General features: G+C 44.6%; 2 protein-coding genes across 3 annotated transcripts; one reads left to right on the top strand and one right to left on the bottom strand.

Moving 5' to 3' along the window:
- The first annotated feature begins 171 nt into the window (after window positions 1-171).
- On the top strand, window positions 172-3,353 carry LOC114771715 (monocarboxylate transporter 13-like). Its single transcript, XM_028965032.1, has 5 exons — window positions 172-835; window positions 921-1,064; window positions 1,315-1,571; window positions 1,927-2,464; window positions 2,908-3,353. The coding sequence occupies exons 1-5, from the start codon at window positions 622-624 to the stop codon at window positions 3,228-3,230; spliced, it is 1,476 nt and encodes a 491-aa protein (XP_028820865.1). The 5' UTR covers window positions 172-621; the 3' UTR covers window positions 3,231-3,353.
- Window positions 3,354-4,551: 1,198 nt separating this feature from the next.
- On the bottom strand, window positions 4,552-24,016 carry LOC114771711 (arf-GAP with coiled-coil, ANK repeat and PH domain-containing protein 2-like). 2 transcript variants are annotated; one of them, XM_028965026.1, is made up of 24 exons: window positions 23,933-24,016; window positions 23,436-23,840; window positions 21,286-21,343; window positions 19,689-19,808; window positions 19,273-19,326; window positions 19,132-19,187; window positions 18,441-18,624; window positions 17,923-17,967; window positions 17,746-17,841; window positions 15,653-15,727; window positions 15,349-15,461; window positions 15,174-15,225; window positions 14,975-15,075; window positions 14,623-14,734; window positions 13,825-14,024; window positions 13,464-13,533; window positions 13,230-13,324; window positions 11,176-11,369; window positions 9,125-9,175; window positions 8,866-9,038; window positions 8,391-8,500; window positions 7,725-7,835; window positions 7,563-7,624; window positions 4,552-5,002 (listed from the first exon to the last, which is right to left on the bottom strand). In XM_028965026.1, exons 2-24 carry the CDS (start codon window positions 23,486-23,488, stop codon window positions 4,902-4,904), a joined length of 2,286 nt encoding a protein of 761 aa, XP_028820859.1. In that variant the 5' UTR covers window positions 23,489-23,840; window positions 23,933-24,016; the 3' UTR covers window positions 4,552-4,901. The 2 variants fall into 2 exon arrangements, with proteins under 2 accessions (XP_028820859.1, XP_028820860.1); XM_028965027.1 differs by lacking the exons at window positions 19,273-19,326; window positions 19,689-19,808; window positions 21,286-21,343; window positions 23,436-23,840; window positions 23,933-24,016 and having other exon boundaries at window positions 18,441-18,697; window positions 19,164-19,189.
- Window positions 24,017-24,947: the final 931 nt, after the last annotated feature.

Genomic DNA, 24,947 nt, shown 5'->3' with positions numbered 1-24,947 from the left:
AACTGTATTTTTGTGGGATTTACAAAAAAAAAAAAAAAGACGCCTGTACCTCCTCAACGGTAAGACCTCGGCACCTGAAGAGTAGTCTTTGGTCTTATTCCAAGTACGTTTTTATTGCAGCATCTATTTATTGCAGCAGCATGCTCTTTTTATTACCATTATTCAGTTACAAACATGCGTTTTTTTCCCCTCTGGCATTCATTTTGCACCCAGTAGAGCACATTTTCACGATCATGGGTTATAGTTTGCAAAATAAATGACATTTGCAGAGAAAGCCTCTGCTCGGCACCGCATCATAATTGTCTCGTTCCATGAGAGTCGGTTGACTTCACATGCACAGGTATGTGCCAAGGACATCTTGTTTTGGTGGGATAATTGAGCAATTAGGCAATTAATCCACCAGACGGCAAATGGACTGGCAAAACACAAGCATACGCTAACATGCCATGTAGGGCCGGGTGATGCGGTGATCACATCTCTTTTGTTAAGGACTGAAATGGCTAATTTCTGTTTTGAATTATAAACATGCATACAGTATACGTGACAGTATATACAGTATGAAATGACTTTTGGTAGATTTTACCATTGAAACTGTATTGATTTTTCTCCTTCTCGTCAGTAATGGGGAAGCCCCAGGGCCAGACCGGGCAGGCAGCCCCAGAGGGCGGTTGGGGCTGGGTGGTGGTGGGGGCTCTGTTCTTGGTCTCGGCGTTGGTGTTCGGCTTGATCCGCAGTCTGGGCGTCTTCTTCGTGGAGCTCGAGTCGTACTTTGACGAGAGCGCTCAGGCGGTGTCCTGGATCACGTCCATAGGGCTGGCCATCCAGCAGCTATTCAGTACGTACTGTGTCTGTGTGTGTGTCTGGATTTGGTTTTTAAATATTTCAACATGGAGTAATTGTGCACTTATCTGCATGTGCAGGTCCATTTGGCACGGCTCTGTGTAATTTATATGGAGCTCGCCCCGTAGTGATGTTCGGTGGCATCCTGGCAGGACTGGGGCTCATTCTGGCCTCTCAGGCCACCAGTCTCACTCACTTGTACCTCACCATGGGAATTATCTCAGGTATACTCATGCACAGCTCACGTCATGTCATATTAACATGGATACATCATGTTATATATAACCAATATAACCAATATTGGCGCTATAGATCGGCAGCTGTAACTGGTTGTAGAATTTTGCAGTGTAAAATTGTAACCTTTATCATCCATCTGTTTCTAAGAAAGATTGTTCAGTCGGTCATCAGGTACACAGCAGATGCACAGTGATTCCTCTCAGCCAATCAAATGGCACGATCCGCATGTTCTCCCAGGTTCAGGGTGGGCGTTCGTCTTCACCCCGACCGTCGTGTCGGTAATGCAGTACTTCACGCGGCGGCGCTCGCTGGCCATGGCGCTGGGCTTCACCGGGGTGGGCCTGTCTTCTTTCGCTTTCTCCCCCCTCTTCCAGCTCCTGGTGGAGACCTACGCCTGGAATGGGGCTCTGCTGGTCCTGGGGGGGCTCAGCCTCAACATAGTGGCCTGTGGGGCGCTTATTCGACCAGTTGCGACCCCTAAGGCTGTCAAACAGGTAATTAGAACCGCACTTAGGAACCTCACGGGAACTTTATAAAGCAAGGTTGTCGGCAGGTGTCTAGGTCAGTGGGCGATTTAGTATCTGTTAACGTTTAACCAGGGCAAATGAAAGCAGGCCAAGCATGTTGCAACTTAAAAATATATATATATCTATTGCAACATTAATTGTTTACTATTGCAACAAAATGATCCTGATGATGCAGTGTATGCATACATAATTGTGCATCTACTCCCTCAATAACAATACTAGGCCAGACTAGACGTCCATTCCACGTATTTAATGTTGTGTAGCTACTGCGTTAATGAACTATAGAAGAGCTGTTTATGGTGCGGATTGATGTTTCCTACAGAATCTGACCGAGTCCAGACGTTCATCTGCCTGCAGGAACTTCCTCTCTCGAGTGTCCATGAACTTTGAGCTTCCGCTGCTGACCCAGAGGCCCTTCCTTACGTACGCTCTGGCAGTCACGCTCTTCAACTCTGGCTACTTCGTCCCCTATGTCCACCTGGTGGCCCACAGTCGTCACGAAGGCTTCTCGGAGTACCAGGCGGCCTTCGTGATGTCGGCGACGGGCGTGGCGGACATTATCGGGCGCGTGGTGGCGGGCTGGGCCTCGGACCTGGGCCGTGTGTGGCTGCCGCGCATGTTGACCGTGTGGTCAGGGCTGGTGGGCGTTTTCCTGGTCCTGCTGCCGTTAGGATCGCTCGGCGGCTCGTACGCTGGACTGATGGCCATTAGCCTGGCCTATGGCTTCTGTTCCGGCGGAATGACGCCGCTGGTGTTTGCTGCGGTGCCAGAGATTGTCGGCATGGACCGCACTTTGGGGGCACTGGGGCTGCTCCATCTGATCGAGAGCCTCGGGGGTCTCCTGGGAGCTCCGCTGTCAGGTGAGTCTTGGTTTTGGTATCCTCATTAAAGGCTGAAGGTGAAAAATGCTTTATGTGTATATGGGTGAATGTATAATAAATGGTAATAAGTTGCATAAGATCGTCCATTACAGTGTGTACTGTTTATTAATTTGATATGCATAGATTCCAATACAGTTTTTGATGTTTATGATGATCTGAGATTTTTTGGGGTGATTAGAAGAATAAATAATGACAGTGACAGTATATATATTATTGAATTCTACAGCTGTGCAATATGATGATAAAATGTGAAACACCGGTCATGTTACTGTTTGTACATCCTTTTAGAAGTGTTCAGGAAGATCACTAGATTATTGAAAATGTTTATCTGGAACAACGTAGTACAGTAATTACCGATGGTAATGATATTTATTTAAATCTGTATGAATATGTGGCTAATAAATGACCTTGCCGTCTTTCAGGTTGGTTGAAGGATCAGACAGGCTCCTATGCTGCTTCTTTCGTTATGGCCGGGACCTTCCTCCTGCTGGGTACAGCTGTAACCACTACGCTGCCAAATTTCTGCACTTGTACCAAAGCAGGGGCCACCAAGGCCCAAAGTGATGCTCCAGAGCCGAGCCTGGAGTCAGGCCTCATCACAACAAGCCTTTCCTCCCCCACCACCCCCATCCAGATGGAAACCGTAGAGTCGGAGGATGAGGACGGAAACATCCACAGTCCCGTCGGCGACCCGGAGCGTTCCGGTGTCACCTCAGGCAGGACAGAGGATGATGTCAGCTGCTGACTGGCATAAGACGTGATCAGTAATCTGAGTTTACGCTTGTGGGAGTTGCCTACTAGCACAGGGGGCGGAGTCTATCTGAGGGATTCCTGCTGGCAGATGAGGTGATGGTGTTCAAAAGGTTAAAACCACAGACTTTTGTGGAATTTCAATTAGTGGTTATTATTATTATTAATAATAAATATCTCTTTTAATTGGTTAAATTACTTTTATTGGCTAGTTCTGTGTTTTATTTATTTTTGTAGTAATTGGTTTCAGTAGAAAGAGTTACAAAAGTTACAGTTTTAAGGAAGTAATTCCTTTTTAAGGGGTTAGTGAAGAATTGGAATTTCACTACAATTTAGTCTTGCATTACGTTTTTACATAAATCTTTGAGCAAAAATAAAAATGTGCTTTGGGACTCTCCTCCGGTGTGGGGTAAGAGCCTGCAAGAAATGTGCCTTTCGGTGTTCTGAAATGATTAAATAAGTAACACATGCCCTCAGGGACCTCTAGGCTGTAAGGTTACAGTTCATATCTGAACACCGTAATCTGTGTGTGTGGTAAGTTCATGTGTGTATTGTGTTTTCTAGTCAAACTGAAAATTAAAAAGCTCATTAGAATGCTCATCTCATGACCCAATAGTCTTATCTTAATTTAAGAATTTTCTTACTCATATTGACACTTATTTTCTTATGTTTGAGAACACCTCTCTTGCAAAAGACCTACTCAGCAAAAATTAAATATAAATATTTACAAATATTTACATTTCTTGCACTTTCAAATTTAGAAGCACTGTGTATTCAAATGCCACGTCCCGTTATTCTTATGTTGCCCCATTACCTGTCAGAATATTCAGTCTCAAGTAAGGTATATTTGAAACACGCAAATCATTTGTCAGCTTTTTAGGTTTTCAAAATGTTATTATTAAAAGGAAAAAAAAAAATCCACTGAATAAATACGTTCCAAATCAGTTTCTAAAACTCCTGGATGTAGCCATATTCTAGCCAGAAAGACTAACCAGGAAAAGACCGGGCAAAGGCCGATGGCCTTAGTTTTAGTGGACTGAAATGACACCTATCAGCCACAACATTAAAACCACCTGAAACCGAGCCGTTATTTCACTGACTCCTAATGGCACTAAATCAGCCCTGACTCGGCAAATGATGGATTCCACATAACCTCTGAAGTTGTCCTGGGGTCCTCTACTAAAAAGATGTTAACGGGAGTCCAATCAGCCCTTAGATCTCTGGATTTGCCCTGTATTTGGCAGCCTGATGTAAAAAGACCAAAGTCCTTTGGCCCCGACTGAGCTCTCTAACAGAAGGCAACAAACACTGGGTTATCTTGTCAAAACTATTTAATTTTTGCCTTTGTATGTCAATACAAAACAATTCGAATGTACACATCATATAAAAAGGTTGAGGGTGTTTGAGCTTCTATGTTTGTATAGAGACAGATCGAAAGTGAACCAAGCCCTCATCTCCAGAATATGGAGGATATTAAAAATGTAAAATCTAAGACAAAATATTTTCCTTCTTGCTGCATTAGCAACAGCAAATGTATAAAATAAAAGTTCAGGGTCAACAAGTTTGTAAGCAAAACCTGGTCTAAAATTAACATTGTTAATGACCAAAAGTGACCAGAAGCAAACCTCTGAGTGTGTGTGTGTTATAAAACAGTGACACCTGCTGGTCAGGGTGTCTTAATGTCCGCACTGCGGCGCTTGAGCTTCTCAGGGTTGTTCGATGCCATGTGCGAGAAGTCCCTGAAGATGTCATGGTACGTGTCGTCACCTGTTTCGCACAAAAAAAAAAAAAAAAAAAAAAAAAAAAAAAAACATCATCACCAGGTTTAGAGCGCCATGACATCCTCTGCAGATTCTTCCATGCGGTTATTAGATTAGAGGATCTTTGCCCGTGCAATCTGCAACACCTACACTACTGGCAGAAACAGCGACAAAAGCAAAGAAGATTGCACTGCTAGTGTGGTTAGTCAGTCTCGGCATTTTCACACGCATACAACCCTAGAGAAAAATAAGAGGCGTCAGAAACGCTTTCTTTTTCACTTATTTCAGGGACAATTTGTGAAATAAAACTATGAACGAATATTATAATGCACATTCAGTTAGGAAGGCTTCTTTTAGATTGTTGTAGATGATGTTGCTAGTGTTGAAATCCGACTAATTCTTGACATAAAATGGCTGCCATAGACAGACACTCACACACACATGCACACAGTGAATCATGCAAATCTGACTGCACCTCAGCATGCGGTTTGGGGTTTCAACATTACAGGCCCATTCTAATTCACATTTCACTTCCTCATTTCGAAACGAAGCAACATGTAGAGGAGTGCAGGAATTGCACCGGCTGCCTCGGCGGAAGGGAAACGCGTGAGCGGGTCACCCTGGAATGAGCCTGTTTTCTGAGCAGGATGCTGATTGGCCGAGCGGGTCATGATTTACCTGTGCCACGCAGGCAGGGTGCGGACGACGCACACTGTGCAAGCAGTGGAGATAGACCAGCTCCGTGGACACACACACACACAGGATATACAAATATATAGACACAGACAGAAGATGCCAATTAACAGTAACAACAGGTCAACAGAGCACACACATATATTTTAACAAACAGAAACACTGGGGATTGTTTAAAAAGCATCAGATCGGATTGATCTTTAATAGAATTGTATTCAATTTGGAATAATCTCATAAATTCACAAATCTAACTGAAGGAACTTAACTTATTCTTATCTCCACACAGACCACAGAAGCCGGGTGGAAACCTGGTGGTGTAAGGAATTACATCTGCAACGGTCTACAGACGCATGACCGCAGAGCAGCGCGACGAGATACCTGATCCCAGAACAGCACCGAAGAGGCGACTGAGGCACTGAGGTCAAGAAAGCCGCAGGCCATCCAATACTAAATCAGCCCCGGAGGTCCGGTGCAATGACCGATTTCCGCCAGATTTTCTCCCACGCCACCGTTCTTGAATAAGCCCATTTACAAAATCCACCCCAAAAAAGTGTGTCTGCAGTGTGTTTACATTCACGTGGAAGAGGAAAAGGAATCGTGTTGTTATTGTACTGTTGTACAACCAACAATTGCACAAAAATAGACTGTGGGTCTGTTTAAACAGACAGTTCAAGATACTTAGGTGCATGTCATGTCACCCCAGGCCATTATTGGTTTTAATGCATCGTCCTGCTCAGGTCAGGTGAGGCGAGTCAGCGCATTTCATGCATAACTTTATACTGCACAGCAATGCTGCTGCTGGCACCTTGTGGCAATCGATTTCCCCGCATTAAATTAGCAGCCTGTCCTCAGCGACAGGGGCTCACTGGAAAAGAAGGATGGGAAAATGGCTTTAATTTCACCTCCTGCCCGCTAGCTGCAATACATTTTTTCTTCCTATATAGTTCCTATAACCTTTACTGTAAAGGGCTACCAGACTGGTGCAAGCTCCTCAAACACACATTCAATACATAGATTTGAAAAACACCACAACACCACACCAAGGAAAGAGCATTTGGATGAAACGTCATGTAAAGGTGGCAAAAACTTTTTTTTTTTCTGCAATTTTGTGGCGTCCACATAGGCCTAGCAAGACACCAAATGGGTGGGAGACGGGCAGACAGATATATCGCCTGAATCACATCACTCACTCGTCTGGTCACCCGAAATGGAACTCGTCGCTCTTCTTCATGCTAGCCAGTATTGATTGAAAAGGTGTGAAGGTGACAGCGGTGCTGTCATTCAAGGGAAATACTTCCACCAGCAGGTTTTGTACAACAGTTGAGACTTTAAAAGAAGGATTTTGGAGTAATATTAGCAAAAATTTGCTGCATTGTGGGGTAAGTGGGATTTGACGCAAAAAATAGTGAAAAACTTGAGGGACTGCAAAAAGGTGAATTCAACCCAATGCCTCTACAACATATATTAGCACCTTATATAGCATATACAAGCAACAGACATGATTTAAAGGAAATGTAGCTTTCTGAGCAGCTTACAGTCAATATTTCAGTGTAAAAAGATAAAGTGCCTGCACAGTCCTCCCATTTTCGCCAACCGGCCGAAATCCCCATGCTCTTCTAATAGATACCCTTAGCCATTTAGAATCTTGTGTTGCTTTGGATGACCCTTCAACTGCATTTTAACATCGTGCTCTTAGTATCCTGCTTTTGAGCCCCTTCCACAAACATTGACCTTCCAGTCCTCCTAGCCATGCTGGCCCCCAAGTGCCCATTCACTGAAATGGGTCTTCAGAGCCTGGAAGCCCTTCTTCGTCTGACCTATCACAGACCCGTTCCCGCCCCCTTCTCCCTCACAGCCCAGTCCCCCAGATTGACCTGATTGGCCGAAGGCGCCATCCATCTCCCGCATTTCCTTGTTCATCTTGGCAATTCTGAGTCTGTCAAAGAGAGCAGCCAAAATACATGAATGAGTTCAATCATAAAACAATCAGTCAAAAAAATTGGACAATCAAACAGACATAGGGCTTCATGACTCACAAAGTTACAATGTCGGCATTGGCGCTCTCTACGGCAATGCTGATTGGGTCTTTCTGGGTCTTATCTTTGGCATTGTAGTCTGCTCCTCGTTTCAAAAATAGACACACCAGCCTGAAAGAGACAAACTATCAGTTATAGATTCCCAAATATTATTCAATATTATTCAAGTAGGCACAAAAGGCCATTTTCTCATGTTTATTGGTGACATATGCACACTGATGGGGTTGGTCTAGGCTTTTTATTATAAGCTTTGTGTGAGAGCTGCTCTGTTCCTCTGTACTTAAATGCACAAATGCATGTACTGACGCCAATGCCGGAATTTTCCAGATGCCAAATGTTTGCTCATCTGAAAGCTTGAAACAAAGCACAGATAATCTGCAAGTCTGCCTTAGTAGTAGGCGTGGCCTGTAGCTGCACAGATCTCACAGATTTGTAGTGTCTGCTGAAAACTCCGTGGACAAAGGATTGAAGGAAAAAGAAGAAGGGTTAAAGGACACAGTGTGGACCTTGGTGAGTGAAGGAATGAAGATCATTGCTTTTGATTACTACTTATGTGGCAAAGCAGCCCAGATTTTATATTTCTATGTCCAAATGGCTTAACACCGTGAACTATGAAGAGTAAAAAGTACACTAACTAAGTTCCATACATGCGAGGATGTAACATACCCCGTATGGCCCAGGATTGTAGCATGATGCAAAGGGCCTCTGCCGTTAACATCGACCTGGTTCACATTCGCGCCGTTCTGCAGCAGGAACTCACACGCCGCCAGGGAATTCTGGGGAGAGACGCCAGAGAGGTCCAGCAACAATCACACACAGATTCATGGTTCTCGGAAAGAAAATAAGAAACAAAAAAAACTTCACAAGGGCACTCTTAAACAATCACATTTTCAAGATTCTTTAATCACGTACATATTTTTAGTACAAAATTAACAGAGCAAGAAAAAATTAGATCATAGATCATTCTCAACAGTTCAAGAGAAATCATCATATTTCAAACACATAATCCTTATGATATGAAGAGTGCAATAGATTTTTTTATTTATTATTAATTGTCTGAAAAAGTAAAAAGAAGTAGCAGCATGTCCTGCACCGTGTACTCGGCGCTGGCGAACGTGGTGATAAACGGGATATTTCTCACCGCGGTGGCTGCTTGAATGAGGGGAGTGCTGCTGGCCTCGGCAGCGTTCACCCAGTTGACGTCGGCACCGTGGGCGATTGCGTCGGCCATGACCGGGAAGTGCTGCAGCGCCGCTGAGCGGTACAGCAGAGCACCAGGATGAAGGCTGCTCAGATCGTCCTCCTCGTCAGAGTCTACAGTTACACGGTTACATCATATGAGCAGGCACACACACATTTGCCATAAATCGAACGTTCATCTGCGCGTAAACACGCATCACCTTTGTGAGAGCCGGTATTGTTCTTCTGCATGAGGTCACTGGGGCTTATCCCTGTGGGATCGAGGCACAAGACATTCCTGTCTGGATTACACCTTAACAATGTGTTCAGTACAACAAAACACACACTTAAATCCAGGTCTGGCAACAATGATAAATCGCCATTTTTCTTCGCATAAGTGTGCAGCTAAATACGGCGAGGGCGCTTGGTGTGTGTGTGTGTGTGTGTGTGTGTGTAGCCTCTGAAGCACGACAAGTTGGGTGTGTTCCTTCACTGTGTATACGATGACACACTGCTGCAATATAAAGTGCGGTAATCTTCTTAATACCCTCTATTCTGCTCTAGAATAATTGGGGGTGTAGTTTAACACTTTAATAATGCAAAAAGGGATTTAAACACAAAACTGTATTGGGTTACCGTTCATTACGGTTGAACTTCCATCAGCAGCAAAAGTGCACATTCCGCAGTAGGCAGTTGTCTAGAACAGTCAGTATTTTCGTGTTTTTTGTTTTCACATCAGAAAATTAACCCACCCACTACTCCTATAAATTGGCATTTATCAGTTTTTTTTTCCATTTTGTAACCTGCGGGCTGCAGGCGACCCAGAAACAACCTCCGATTGCCCCAGTCTGTGGTCCAGGCAGAAATGCAGGCCTTCGGAAGAACGGCAAGCACCATTCAACCCATAATACAGTGTGTTGATCTAACAACGTTTCTCAACCGATGTGTCAAATAGATAATGAAAACCGGCCTGTTCAGTCAGCACTGACGTGTATGTATGAGCTTACCATAAAACAACACCCAGCTGAGTTAATGGCATGAATTTAGCAAGAAAAATGGCTTTAAGTGGCTTTAATGGCTTGAAAAAAATAAAGAGAACACTTCAACAACACAATATAACACCAAGTCAATCACACTTCTTTAAAATCAAACTTTCCACATAGGAAGCTACACTGATTGACAATCAATTTCACATCCTGTTGTGCAAATGGAATAGACAACAGGCGGAAATTACAGGCAATTAGCAAGATGTCCCCAATAAAGGCGTGGTTCTGCAGGAGGTGACCACAGACCACTTCTCAGTTCCTGTACTTACTGGCTTATGTTTTGGTCACTTTTGAAATCTGGAAGTGCTTTCACTCTAGTGGCATTATGAGACGGAGTCTACAACCCGCACAAGTGGCTCAGGTAGTGCAGCTCATCCAGGATGGCACACCAATGCGAGCTGTGGCAAGAAGGTTTGCTGTGTCTGTCAGCGTAGTGTCCAGAGCATCGAGGCGCTGCCAGGAGACAGTACATCAGGAGACGTGGAGGAGGCCGTTGGAGAACATCAACCCAGCAGCAGGACCCCTACAGAGACTGGAGATGCCATGTAGAACGTTCTGCTGCCTCCAACATCCTCCAGTTTGGTAGTGGGTCAGTAATGGTTTGGGGTGGCATTTCTTTGGAGGGGGCACACAGCCCTCCAAAGGCTCGCCAGAGGTAGCCTGACTGCCATTAGGTACCGAGATGAGATCCTCAGACCCCTTGTGAGACCATATGCTGGTGCGGTTGGCCCTGGGTTCCACCTAATGTGAGGCAATGCTAGACCTCATGTGGCTGGACTGGCCCGCCTGTTCCCCAGACCTGAGTCCAATTGAGCACATTTGAGACATCATGTCTCGCTCCATCCACCAACACCACGTTGCATCACAGACTGTCCAGGAGTTGGTGGATGCTTTAGTCCAGATCCCTTAGGAGACCATCTGCCACCTCATCAAGAGCATGCCCAGGCGTTCCAGGGAGGTCATACAGACACGTGGAGGCCACACACACTACTGAACCTCATTCTGACTTGTTTTAAAGACATTACATCAAAGTTGGATCAGCCTGTAGGGTGTTTTGAGTGTGACTCCAAATCCAGACCTCCATGGGTTGATAAATTTGATTTCCAGCATTTTAATTGTTTTGTGAATTTGGCATATATGAATTTGTAATAACCCTGCTATTAAGTCTTATTTATGCACATTTTAGGTCTATGCCTACGATCTGTTCTGCACAGCGTATGTGTTACCTGTGAGGCGTGGCAGTGTGGACCGGTTGGGTTTGGGTTTGATGGGTGGACGCATGGTGACAGGGTGCTGCGTGGAGCTGCGGTTCCTCCGGGCACTGGACCGCCGCAAGGGCACCGCCCGGCCCGTTTCCGGAAGCTTCTGGATGAATTTCTTCTCCACGTACTTGGATCGAATCCATGACTCCTTGTCCTGCCTGATAATGAGAAATGTGAAAAATACATCACACCTAAAGCTGAAAAGCCTCCAAACCGTACTGAATAGAGCCGATATTCAACAACGGAGGAAAATGGACAAAACTCACAAATCTTGTGAATTAATGGCCATAGAAATAACATTGCAATTTGACAAATTATTTAATTATGAAAATATTCACCACATATACCAAAACTCCTCTATTTTAGGTCACACTCCTCGAAAACATCACTGAAAAATTATTACCAATAAAGACAAGTGTGCTGAACCCAGATAACAACTTGGAACCGTTTGATGTCTGTGACACAGTTTAGCTGTCTGATGTCAGTATGAATGAGGTTATGCAGGAAAAATGATTTCCAGGCCACCACGTTCAGACATGTTCACCCGTACACAAGTGCACAACATGACAAGAAGCGATTGTTTCTGTGGTGAGAGTAGTAGCAAGTCTATATGCACTAAAAATGTACCCGAGCAACTTCCTGTATGATGTGCAACCAAAGCAGCGGTGGAGGTAAAAAAAAAAAAAATTGAGCAGAGCACACACACAGAGCACATAAATAACCTAATTTCAAATGCAAAAATGAAAATTCACCAGATGTGCCAGTTTATAAAACCTCCACTGTATACAGGGACTTTGCTTTGATGCACCTTCATCAATTTTTAATAAGTAAACCTCGACGCGAAACCTATTTAGAAAATATGCTGTAACAACCCCCTACAAACAGTAGGGGGCAAACATTTTTTTTTCAAAAACACAGGAGTAAATCAATTCAAGAAGAACTGAGGAGAACCCTTTTGCGTATGCATGTGGAATATAGTGTAAATTTTAACATGATGCTATTTATTTCTGATTATTTATTAGGAAATCTAGCCCAGATGCAGGAATGTATGAATTACTTGTATAAAAAGGACAATCCTGTAAGTGCAATAGTGAGTATAAATTCCTGACTGGTTTTCAGATATCTTATTGCCAAATTTACTTAATTACTAAATAAGAATGTACAACATAGATTGTGTTGTGCAAAAAAATGCCTGAACAGGAAAAGCTCTCATCGTGAAAGCTTTGATCTTCATCTGAAATCTGAGATTAAGATAAACGGAAACCACTGCACCTCCGGACAGGATGAGCACTTCATATGAGAGTTAAACACAATTTTGAGTGTGTCTTTACTCAACTACTTTAACTACTACCTGATACAATGATGATGTTTCAATTGTCCTTATTAATCATTCTGAGGTGCAATTTTGACACCAATATTTAAAATTTTAATTCCAAAGGTATATTTATATCACATGCTATATATTGTTATTACATGTGCTGGCAAGTATTAGTAATACTTGTAAATCTCTAAATTATTACGGTCATAAGAATGTCGTGGACAAGAAAAGACTGATCTTTACACTACTTCATCTATCATTTGAAGAAAACATGTACAGTGAATGTGCACCAATACTACTCAGCAACGTGTATATTGTGTTTGCAGCATAATGTTCATGGTCAACTGCTGGATGCTGCAGCATCGCGTGCCCTGAGGCCCAAAATGACAAATTTCATGGTTTACAGTTGCGGAACAAGTCTGCAATTTAATAATACCACATGCCCTTCAGACCCAGCAGAGGCCGTGTTAACCTGCGCTGAGGGTCGTATTTAAAGGGTGGTAGTAGCCTAGTGGGTAACACACTCGCCTATGAACCAGAAGACCCCGGTTCAAATCCCGCTTACTACCATTGGGTCCCTGAGCAAGACACTTAACCCTAAATTGCTCCAGGGAGACTGTCCCTGTAACTACTGATTGTAAGTAGTCTGATAAATGCTGTAAATGTATGTAAATGTAAAGCACACACAGGCAGCCCTTACCTGGGACTAGAGGGGTGGGGCTTCTTAATCGTCATCTCATCGATGCGTGCCTCATAGATCCTGTTTATGGCAGTGTTGCCCAACTCACACATGAGCTGAGAAGGAAGGAGTGGAGACAATTACAGAAGACAAGAAGGACTCCACGCCACCCACACAGAGTATCCACCCAAAAGCCACAAGATCAACATAAAAAAGTATATTGTGAGTGCATGTGTGACTACTAGGAGATCTCACCTTGATAAGTTCAGGTTCCCATGAGTCCAGGGTTAAGGATCGTACTTTGGAGAAGTGAACTCCCAAACTCCTGTTAACACACATATTATTTCTTTAAAAAAACACAACCGCTAAATAGTTTTGGGGCAGAATTAGGTCAGGTCTAGAATAATCTTGTTATGTAGTGGTACATACATTTATACATTCCTATTTATTACCTTAGATGTGTGGGCTGCACATTTGTATATATCATGTAACAATGCAAATGCTATTATGTCTGTTTTTAAGATTTAATACATAAAAATAGACTGTAGGATATCTGTTAGTACCGTAGGAGGTACTAACAGATGTAGAAAGTGTGTGTGTGCGTGTGAGTGCATACCTATGTATACCAGAGCAGGTGATACACAGCGTTATTCCCAGGTTGATGGAGGCCCAGTCCGGCCCAGACTCCCCACAGTCACAGCAGAACCCGTTTCCAGGGATACCCTGCACCTCCTCCAGTGCCTGGCAAACCACCACCTCCTGCTCCGCCCCAGCACTCACTCCACTGCCCACAGACACCGAACTGCAACGGTCCCTCTGACACACACACACACACACACACACACACACACACCACAATGAACCAGACATGAAGTAAAAGCCTGAAATATTTATGTAATACTTAAAAATTATTCAGCATTTGAATAAGAGAAAAAGTTGAATGTTTGCCTCCGTTTACGAGATATTATCAATGCTTGAACAACATGTGAATGTGTGACTTTCTGTATACACAATGCACAGAATTAAGTTTGAGTTTGTATATAAACCACACCAGTCTGGGCGTCTGTAGTTGTCTCCAACAGTCCTGAAGGTTTATGCTGAACACTTTCTTATCATTCACTCGTGTAAATGAGCATTGAAGTGGCTTTTTGATGACAATAGTAAACAAAGCAGCCATGAAGGTAAAAAGAGGCGACTCTGAACAAAACAGATTTATCAAACATACTTCACTTTCTCCTGCTACAAAAATGCCAAATTTGTTTCTTGCACCGGATTCTTCAAAATGGCTCCATCTTAGTCTCCACTGCCGCCATCAAAACTTTTGACTGATAGTGTGTGCGTCTAGGTGCAACACACTGGATTACGCGTGTTCTGTGTCTGTGCGCATGTGCGTGCATGTTTATATGTAACTCACAGGACTGTGTGAGTCCTCTCTACGGTCCTGGAAGGCCGATGCGATACTGAGCTGTACAGCGCTGATCCAGTCCTGCTGCAGTCGATCTGAGTCTGCCTGTAGCAGACAGCTCCTGAACACACACACACACACACACACGCAGATGATGAGATCATGTGATAAAAACACATATACTCTCAACCTCAGTCTAGCCCACACCTAAGACTGTGCACAACATGTTAGATAAGGGCAAATACGGCTGTACCCTCATTGTGCATTGTGACGTTCAAATGTCATTCTATTGATGTTGAAAACACTCCAAATGACAGGGCACACACTCCATGGACATTCCGTCGGCCACTGAGCAACTCACTTGGAAGGAGAGACAACTTCAAAGCAGAACCTCCTCTCGTGATCGGGGCAGGGCTTCACTGTGCACAAGCGCAGGTCCTCAACAACTACAGTGGGCTGTTCCTGAGAGAGAGAGAGAGAGAGAGAGAGAGATTGATTCCCTTTCAAGACTGGCCAAAAGGACTATATGTCTACAGTGTTTGTGCGCTTCAATATTTCACCTTGAATTTTTTCTGGTACACCAGCTGATTTTTCTGAATGGAGAACCAGCGCCTATATTCCAGGACAGAAGGGGAAAGAAGAAAAAAGAAACTTCATGTGCAAGTGTTCACCAAACTCATTGGAATGCAAACCAATATTTACATTTACAAAAACATTTTGGACACTAAAAGGCACCTGTTCCATGTCTTGAAGGCATTACTCGCTCTCTTGTAGAGGTAACCCTCCATAGCAATCCCATTGGCTGGCTCGGTGCAGTAACCCATAAGGGAATCGTCATAAGACACATCCTGTCAACCAACAGGAACACACACAGCCCACAAAAAATGAGGTAACATTTCGCGCAGTTGGTCCACCTGAAAATGCAAGTTTGCACATCAACAATTCAGTAATGTGGGGCAAAATCTTCAAAACCAAGGGGCCTTGTGAACATTAATTATTCTCATTCTTAGTGCAGGCAGCCGAGTGTGTGTTTCTTTACTTTTTTCTTTACGGCACTGTGTCTTTGTTCCGTGTCCCTTTTCTCTCGGGCTGCATCCAGGACAAGCTGAGTTTGCTGAAGAAAGAATAAAAGTAAGTTAAGGGAGCAATAAAAAGCCCTCCAATCGGAAATATGTTGTGAACCATCATCACTAATTTGAATGATTATGCATGATTTGAAATTTAATAGTTCTGCAATCACGCCAAAAACGTATTTTTGTCAATGTTCCAGATAGATAGTGGGTATTTTTTTGTCTGTACAGTCACAGATCAAACTAGTACGCACTCCGCCATAAAAATCTACTAGCTGAAAGGCAACACACACAGCAGTGGCACAGAATGCGAATTATTTTCTACATTGTAGAAATTGAATTTAAATAATGTCGCCAAGCTGTTCCGTAAATTCCGGTGCCCGTGGTACACGCCAGATAAAGGCATAGCTAGCTAACAAACGGTCTCATATAATACAAGGTGTAACAACTCACTGTGGACCAGGATAATCAGTGACACTAATATGATCTTACTTAGTGATAAGCTGATAAGGGTGGGGTCACCTTAAGCCATCCAGTCATGATTCATGATTCAAAAAATGATTAAAAAAAAAAAAAAAGACATTTTCAGCAATGATTTTTCTAGTATGTGTAAGGAATTTACTCAGTCTGATGAAACATAACTAAAAAACAAGAAAGTGAAAAAAAGATAGAACACTTTAAACCAGTAAAAAGTGAAAACGTTCAAAAAGCACTGTACGTTTCCCCCACAGGAAATTAAACTTCCTGGAAACAGACGATCGCCTCACGTCAGTCACCATCAATGTCTTCAAATAGTTTACAATGTTGAGCTTTTAGTCTTCAGCTGCGCGACACGTGGGATAAAATAACAAGCAAAGGAATCCTGGAGATGGTCGAGGTTAGGGTCAAAAGGACACTTCGGGCCACGTTTCTTCGAGAGAAACAGGAAGCAGGAAGTGTTGATCCTCTTCATTTCCTCTGCAGAACTCAGGGCCGAGTGCGAACAGCTGACCCCTCGGTCTCGCCGGGTCTCCATCTGACTCCTCTGCTTGCCTTCACTTGAGCTGTGCATTCAGCCCCTCTCCGTTTTGCCATTTCCTGCAGTTGCAGGAAACTCTGAAGAAGCGTTTGTGGTTGGAGAAGGCCCGTGGAGGGTTGAGTGTGCTTCCTCTTGCTAAACTGCACTCGTGTATCCTGAGAAAAATTGCTTAGTAACCAAAGACACAAGCGTTTCACCCAAACTCAGAACCGTTAAAAAAAATTATCTGCAGTCATTCTTCAGGTACAATCTGCAACATTCGGGGCCATTTTTTAAAAATAAAACACGTCTTCTCGTCTCTCTGTATATCTGTACAATATATAGAAGAGATGGCAATAAAGTTTACTTGAACTTGAAAAAAGCTTCTGCCTCTAAATCCCAGTGGAAACATCCAATTAAACTAAAACAGCTAAAGATGGGTTTTCAGCAATGACCGGACACCAGCATATTCTGGACTTCAGCTAGCTAATGTAGCCTGGTTTAATGGCGTTTTGGACAAACATTATTTCTGTTGCAAGTCAATGAAAGTTAACCATGCTAACCAAGACACATGTGAACTGCCACCTTTCAGCAGATTAGCAAGACACCAGCATCTGGTAAATACCAGTCATGAACATGCTGCAATACGTAATAATTTGCTAAACGCTATATGAATCCAGCTGCTATCTAATTTCAGATGCATCTTAACTAGTAAATAGTTCTCTTAACTAGTAACTAGCATTTTAAAACAGACGTAGACTCATCAGAATAAGCCATTTTACGCCTAAAAAGGTGACTTCTCAACCAAAACACCATTCGTGGGTATTTATCGGCGTTTTTGCCAGCTAGGTGGTCATGTGGCTTCACAGATGATTACCATGCCTCGGCACTCGTTCCATCGTTTGGTGACAGACATGTGAAACGCTTCCTGTTATCATCCTGTCGGCAGCTTCCTGTCACCGTGACCGACATTCCTGTGCTCTCCCATGATGCAACGCTGCCATGTTTATTTGGTCATCTTATCAACCCATGGCTTGTTTGTCTTTACAACGTCTCAGTGCTCACCTCTTCATTTAGACTCTTGCGGTAGCTCTCCAGCTCCTTCAGGGATTCGTGGCCCTTATGGAAGAACTGAGCCTGGGCCTCCATCAGAGACAGCATCTGTCAGCAAAGTCAAATAATTCGAAATACACGCAGCACAGAGAAAGGAACATGAAGAGGAGCCAATGTCGGAAGACTTACGGCAAGAATGATTTCGGTCTTCTTCTTGGATTCAACGACCTTAATCTGCAGAAGAGGAGAAGAGAGGAGATGGTGCTACTGCTGCTGTATTAGCTGTGCGTATTTAAAAAGCCGTCGGTCAAGAGGCCTTGTCAGAGACAGAGGTGACTTCCTCAGATATCCTTTCACCCCAATGTACCAAACGGCGACCCACATTCAGCAACACCCAGGCACTCAACAGTTGCCGCAAGACACAGGGCATAAATAGTAATGCATTTAGTCATTTTGACTTTAACAACAAGGCTGCAAATGTGCAATTGAAAGTGAAGTGATTATCATTGGCTCCAGCACACGGTGACACAACGAAATGTGTCCTCTGCATTCAACCATCACCCTTGGTGAGCAGTGGGCAGCCATGACAGGCGCCCGGGGAGCAGTGTGTGTGGACGGTGCTTTGCTCAGTGGCACCTTGGAGAGTCGGGATTCGAACCGGCAACCGGGGCCGCTTCCTTAAGCGCTAGGCCGCCTGCGTGTTTTACCTCCAGGACGTAGTCCAGGGCCTGTGAGCGGAAGGCCCTCCGGGAGTTCAGCAGGGCGGCGCTGGCTTCGTCCACCTCGTGAGCCTTGTTACGCGGAGCCTGAGCATTCCGACTCAGCGCCGCCTCCAAGCTCTCGCCGCTGCGCTCAAACTCCTTCCGTACGTCTTTAAGGCGCTTCACATCCCTACACCGGAGAGACGTGCTCCATGAACCATGAATGTTCAGCGTTCCCGCCTTTTGCGCCATTCCCTACAAACCTGTCACACAGACGTTACGAGGGGCCACAGTTTGAGAAATGCTGGCCTAGTAGGCAACACGCTTGCCTCAGGACCAGAAGCTCAAACCCCACTTACCATCCCGAGCAAGACACGAAACCCTGAGCTGTTCCACGGGGACTGTCCCTTTAACTACCAGTCACTCTGGGTAAGGCCAGTAAATGGACCAAATACTCACTTTATCAATGAATATGGACATTTCTACATTTAATTATGATCAATATTCAATGTTTTAGTCGTTTAAAGTTGTTTCATTATGGGCAACAACAAATGTAAAAAAGTTTTTTATCTTTTCCTATTAAATTCCCCAAAAATGGCCTCTTTCACAACACTCGCACAATAAAAAGTGCTTAACAAAGTTGCACAAAAAAACAACAACAAGAAAAAAGAACGGGAACACAGACAGACAGACTCACTCTTTAACAAAGCTCTGCAGTTTACACTTCACCTTCTGTGTGCTGCTTATGGCCTCCTAAAGAAAGAAAGAAGCCTGTGGAAGTCTGCAGACCAGCAAACGACGCTGCCGGTGGGTAAAATATAAAACTGTTCCGACTCACCTCCTGAGCTTCCGTGATGGCAGCAAGCTTTTTTGAAAACTTCTCCAAGCATTCCTGTGAGGGAGAAGGAATGCCAGAAGGCCTGAGACTACATTCTCCGTACAGCACACAGCTGATAAGTGCCCTGCGGGAACCAGTTACTGATACGGACAGGTTAAAGGTGACGAATAGAAGAAAAGCATGAACGATAGATGGTTCAACTCATCTGAGCTGCATGTCTGTGCGAGGAAACTGGACTGAACTTGGGACTTCCATAGATAATAAAATATAACTACTATTTAAAAACCATTAATGTTCTAAAGATCGCAACGAAAAAATTGGGGTATGTGTCCAAATACAATTTGAATATTTTAAAATTAATTAAATGCCTGCATGATATCCGCCCATGTCTCTGACAGAACCCCTTCAGGACTCACCCCCAGCGTTCTGTCTTTAGAGCAGTGAAGGCCAAGCTCCCTGAGACCAGTTACGAAGTTCTTGCTGCTGTTGCAGTAGACCTTCCCAGCTTCCAGCATGGTGTGGCACTGCTTCACCAACTACAACCCACAAATAGCAGTTTGAACTTTTTTTTTTTTTTTTTAAAACAAAACAGCACATTTGCAATAATCCAAAAAGCATCAATTACCAAACACAAACATGTCTGGCGTTTCAAAGAGTGACTGTGCAAATTGTATATGTTGTATCTGCAGGGTTTTACATAAACTGCCCCATTAGCTACAGTCTTAAACTCTCATTGCAATGATCATAGTCATCAAATAGCTCTTAAAGTGGCAAACCACACTGCATCTTTTGATCTCCGGTGAAAATGGAGTAAAGGTGAGAGGAAAAGTACATCAGCACAGTGTAATTAAGTGAACTTAAAAAGGGAACCGTAACGACCGAGTGGCTGAGAGTCATTGATTTTCCATGTTTCCTCTTTTCAGGTGACAATGGGGTGGAGAACCGAAGCCCTGGGCGGTTCCTCTTTACCGTTCCCATCTCTTTTCGTATCTCACTACAACTGCTCGACCACTGAAATTTCGCAGCATCCTCATCTCTGGCATTCGGCCTTTTTTCACAGGCTGAAAATAACTGGAGGCTGCAGCTGCTCGGGTTTTGGCATTTTGGGGTGCAGGATAAAATCAGAATTGAATGAAGATTGAAAAAAAAACGGGTTTCAATCCTCGGCATGGATGCTGAACCAGGACGTGCCACCACACCTCACACCCCGACCATCCGAATGTTGGCTGTCCATCTCATCGCTAGCCCATTCATTTCATCATTTAGCATTCTGCTAAATAATGTGCGGTACCCAAAGCCACTAGCACAGTGATGTCTGTGTCGTATGTTCTCTTTGAAAATAAATATTTGCATTTATTTTTTTAATTTGCTCACACTTTTTTACTAGCCTAGTTGCCTTTAACTTTATAACTTGCAACTCTTCTATCAAAGAAAAAAAACAATAATCAAGTGAAAAAGTGAAAGCGAGGCGACTGTCATTGTGAAACACTGCATCGCAGCCCATGTTGACATAACGAAACGTGTCCTCTGCTTTTAACCATCGCCCTCGGTGAGCAGTGGGCAGCCATGACAGGCGCCCGGGCGGGGAGCAGTGTGCTTTGCTCAGCGGCACCTCCGGATTCGAACCGGCAACCTTCTGATTAGGCCACTGCTGTTAAAAGCAGTTCGCCATGTGTCGCACCGATAAAACTATTTTTGAATATGATGGATGGCAGGACGGAGCCGAAGTGAAGCACCGCCCATGAGTCACCAGACGTTTAATTGTTCGACAAATATACCTGCGACATATGTTGTTGTCCTGTCTGGAATACAGGAATCCTAAAAATCCTACGGTCCTTTTACCCCAATTCAGAATGTGACACCGAGGGTGCAATTTGCAATTTCCTCAGTATTTGGATAAATAGTCTTGGGAATCCCAAGCTTGAGCGTCAGGGAGAAACTGAAGAGTGAAAACGTCCCGAGTAATCTCTCGGCGGTCCCACTTTGTTTCACCTCATTGCCAGCGACTCTCACCTTGTCAAGTCTGGTTTCCAGCTCGCTCACGTCCCCCTCCACGTCCTCGATATCCGCCCTGAGAAAGAAACCAACAGCACTTCTGTCTTAGTTAAGCAACAGGCTTGCACAACGTTGATCTGTACATGTCCACAGAAAATTGTGTTAAATACTCGTCTCCCGCGACGCCGGTGTGGCAAGGCCGCCCCTCCAAACTTGTGAAAAGCAGTCGAGGCGGCCGTGCGATTCAACGCGAAAACATTTGGCAAGGCAATGTGGCCGAACGGCCCGTAATTTGCATAATACCGTTAGGCTTTGGGGCTAAATTGGTTAGCTAGAGAAGATGGCTGCATAAATTGCATGCTTGACCCTGACAATGTGTGTTTGGCAGGACAAGAAAGATGAAAAATAAATAAATAAATAAAAATGAAAACTGCATGGAGTTAGCTAGCATCAGTCAGCTAGCATCAGTCAGCTAGCGTCAACAGCTAACTGGTCACTGCTACATTAACACGTGTGATGCGGTTACGAATGTTGGAGACATAAATAGCAAGAATTCATTCTCAGAGAGTGAAAAAAAAAGGTACAAGGATAAGTCAAGGTATGAACAATCATATTAGACACAGTTAAAACTCCTCTGGTTTAAAGTGAAAGTGAAGCACACGGCGACACAACGAAACGTGTCCTCTGCATTTAACCATCCCCCTTGGTGAGCAGTGGGCAGCCACGACAGGATCGTGATTCGAACCGGCAACCTTCCGATTACGGGGCCAACTATTAATATTAATATTAAGCCCTAACGCTGTCCCGGGCCCGAGTTTACGGTCATTTATGACCTTCCGGGCGTATTTAAATGTGGCCTAACACGAAAACGTCTGCGTGTCTCACACCCGCCTCCACAAACCAGGTGGCTTACCCCGTCTCCTACGTTTCAATTACGAGCGCCACATCACAAACGTACAAACAGAAGCAGTGGACCAGCGCCGTGTCTCTATTCACATGTTCCCACGTTCAGGAGGTTTCATCTGAGGAAACTTGTTTTATTTTAAAGAGTTTTATTCACCTGCGTAGCAACAGAAAGACATTTAAGAGAAAAAAAAAAAAAAAAAAAAAAAAGAGAGATTTGACTTGTGGTTGCGACCCGTAGAACCTGGTCGCGCCGCGCGTTAAACAGGCCCGAGGTTTCTGTCGCGATCCGCCCCAAAACACACTTCCTGTGCTGTGTTTATCACAGCTGCATCTTCTCGCCGCCTCACTTCCTGTAACTCGCCACCGCCACCCCCCCATGCCGGTTTCCTAGCAACGGGAGAGGCAGTACTCGCCACGCCCACCGTGATGGTCTCTTTACGCGCGCATGTGTAACTTTTATTCCATTTCACTCGTCGATCGGTCTACCACGGTAACCTGTGCGGGTTCACGTTCGCATTCGTGCTTCTGCACTTTAAAACCAACTTTCGTAAGTGTGCACGATCGTGTGAGCTCACGCGTACACGTCCTCTCGAGAAACACCGACCGTTCACGGTTGTGTTTGAGTGTGTGTGTGTTTCTGCACGGACATTGGCCTAGTTCTCTGGTGCATTCATCCACCCCCTCCTGGCCCTCACCACACACACACACACACACACACACACACACTCTGGCACCCCGTTCACATTTTCCGCACGTCACCCTGAGACAGGCTCCAGCCAGGAAGGGAGACAGAGAGAAGAACTCGACCTCCGGTCACCACACCACGCCCCCCGACTTCTCTTCGGCCTCCGCCGGTGAACTAATGTTTCTCCAGAAACAAGAGGGCGGCAAGGTGCTCGCTTTCTGTTTCCGGCCCCCATCAGCCTCCTCCAAACCGCCAAAGTCCCGTCTGGCCCCATTTTCCAGCCCCTTTCTGATGCCAGGCCGCAATCACCAGCCTGTCGCCGTGTGTGATTGTAGGGCGGTAGTAGCCTAGTGGGTAACACACTCGCCTGTGAACCAGAAGACCCGGGTTCGAACCCCACTTACTACCATGGTGTCCCTGAGCAAGACATTTAACCCTGAGTGTCTCCGGGGGGGGGGACTGTCCTGGAAAAAAATTATTGTAAATCGCTTGATCTGACAAATGCTGTAAATGTGTGTGTGTGTGTGTGTGTGTGTGTGTGTGTGTTTGAACGGGGTTCACATGCGCATCCGCCTACCTGAAGCGCGGAGAGTCCTTCAGACACTCTTCGAAGTCCAATTTAATGGTCATTTTGTTCCCAACCAGGATCCCGTGAAGACGGGTATTAATCCAAGGAATAAAGTAAAAAAAAAAACCTTACCCTTAATAAAATTAAAAAAAAAAACCTTAATTCACTCGCTTCACATTTGCTCCGATTCGCAGTTCATTACAAAAAAAAAAAAACACTTCATCTGAGACGCGTCGCTTGTAAAGTAAATCCATCATTCAAAATAAAAAAGGTTGCCGCGTTTTACCGCCGAATGAAATTAAAAAGAACTTCAGCCGAAGGACACCGCGGTGGCCGAAGCGAGGTCGCATCGCAATGCTTCCTGTCACCTAGACGTCGACTTCGACAGGTCCCGCGTCACAGGCGGCACGTCAGCTGTTCGTAAAAAGAAAAGAGTTTTTTTTTTTTTTTTTTTTAAATTCCCGAACTGCGGCCTTTTTTTTTATATTTTTTTTTTACGCACGAACCGAACGCGGCACTTCTGGAGGCATCGGCAGGAAAAGTCGCCCCCCTCGCCGCGGCCTCGGTGCGCCTCGGTGCGCCCTCCCCCGGCTCAGCAGTTCCGGGTGTTCCGGGAGCTCCGTTTTGCCCAGGCGCGCGTAATAAAAAAAGCCTGATTACATTTTTTTGTTGTTGTTGGTACTGGGTCTTTTTTTGTTTTTAAAGACGATGGGTGTGTTTAGACGAGAAAAAAAAAAAAATCGAACCCGCGTAACCTGTATTTGGCCCCGACGCGACCTCCATCGGCTGGACAGATGCTTCTGGGTGACGGTGACACGTTCGAACCCCTCCAAGTCCACCCCTAACCTGCCCTGTAAAAGCAACACCTTCGATGTGGCCCAGAACCTGTACTCAAATAAAAAAATCAAATCAAATAAAAAAAAAAAAAAGTGCCATAAACTGGTTGCGTAAGTGTGCACACCCTTAAACTAGTCCTTTTGGCGGGGCAGTGGTGGCCTAGCCGATAAAGGAAGGTTGCTGGTTCGAATCCCCGTCTGCCACCGAAGGGACCGTCCCCGCTGCTCACTAAGGGGGATGGTTAAAAGCAGGGGGCGCGTTTCGTTGTGTGCACCGTGTGCTGTGCCGCAGTGTTTCACAATGACAATCATTTCACTTTTCGCTCTGTTGGATAGGAGTCTGTCAGCAGTGGTCAGTGTGTCTAATAAGGTGGCCACCAAAATTTGAAATGCCAGGAAATATCAATATTAGCTTCCAAATTATAAAAAAAATATATAATACTTGTGAATGGCCCGGAAATAATACAAACCTGCTTTATCTAAGAAAACCTTTAACATATTTGTGGAATTTGTGAGGATGCAAAAGATTCTGAATGAACGCCGTGCGCTGTAGCAGTGTTTGATGCACGGCGGTGCACTTTAGGGCGAAGCGGTCAGTCGTGCCTAAATGAACCTGCCTTAAATTTACATTCAGTCAAATGAATGAATTCTTGTTTTGGTTTCACCCCAGTTTATGGCCAGTGGC

This window comes from Denticeps clupeoides, unplaced genomic scaffold (assembly GCF_900700375.1).
Source record: "Denticeps clupeoides unplaced genomic scaffold, fDenClu1.1, whole genome shotgun sequence".
Lineage (NCBI taxonomy): Eukaryota > Metazoa > Chordata > Actinopteri > Clupeiformes > Denticipitidae > Denticeps > Denticeps clupeoides.
This window is presented reverse-complemented; position numbering and strand designations above follow the sequence as displayed.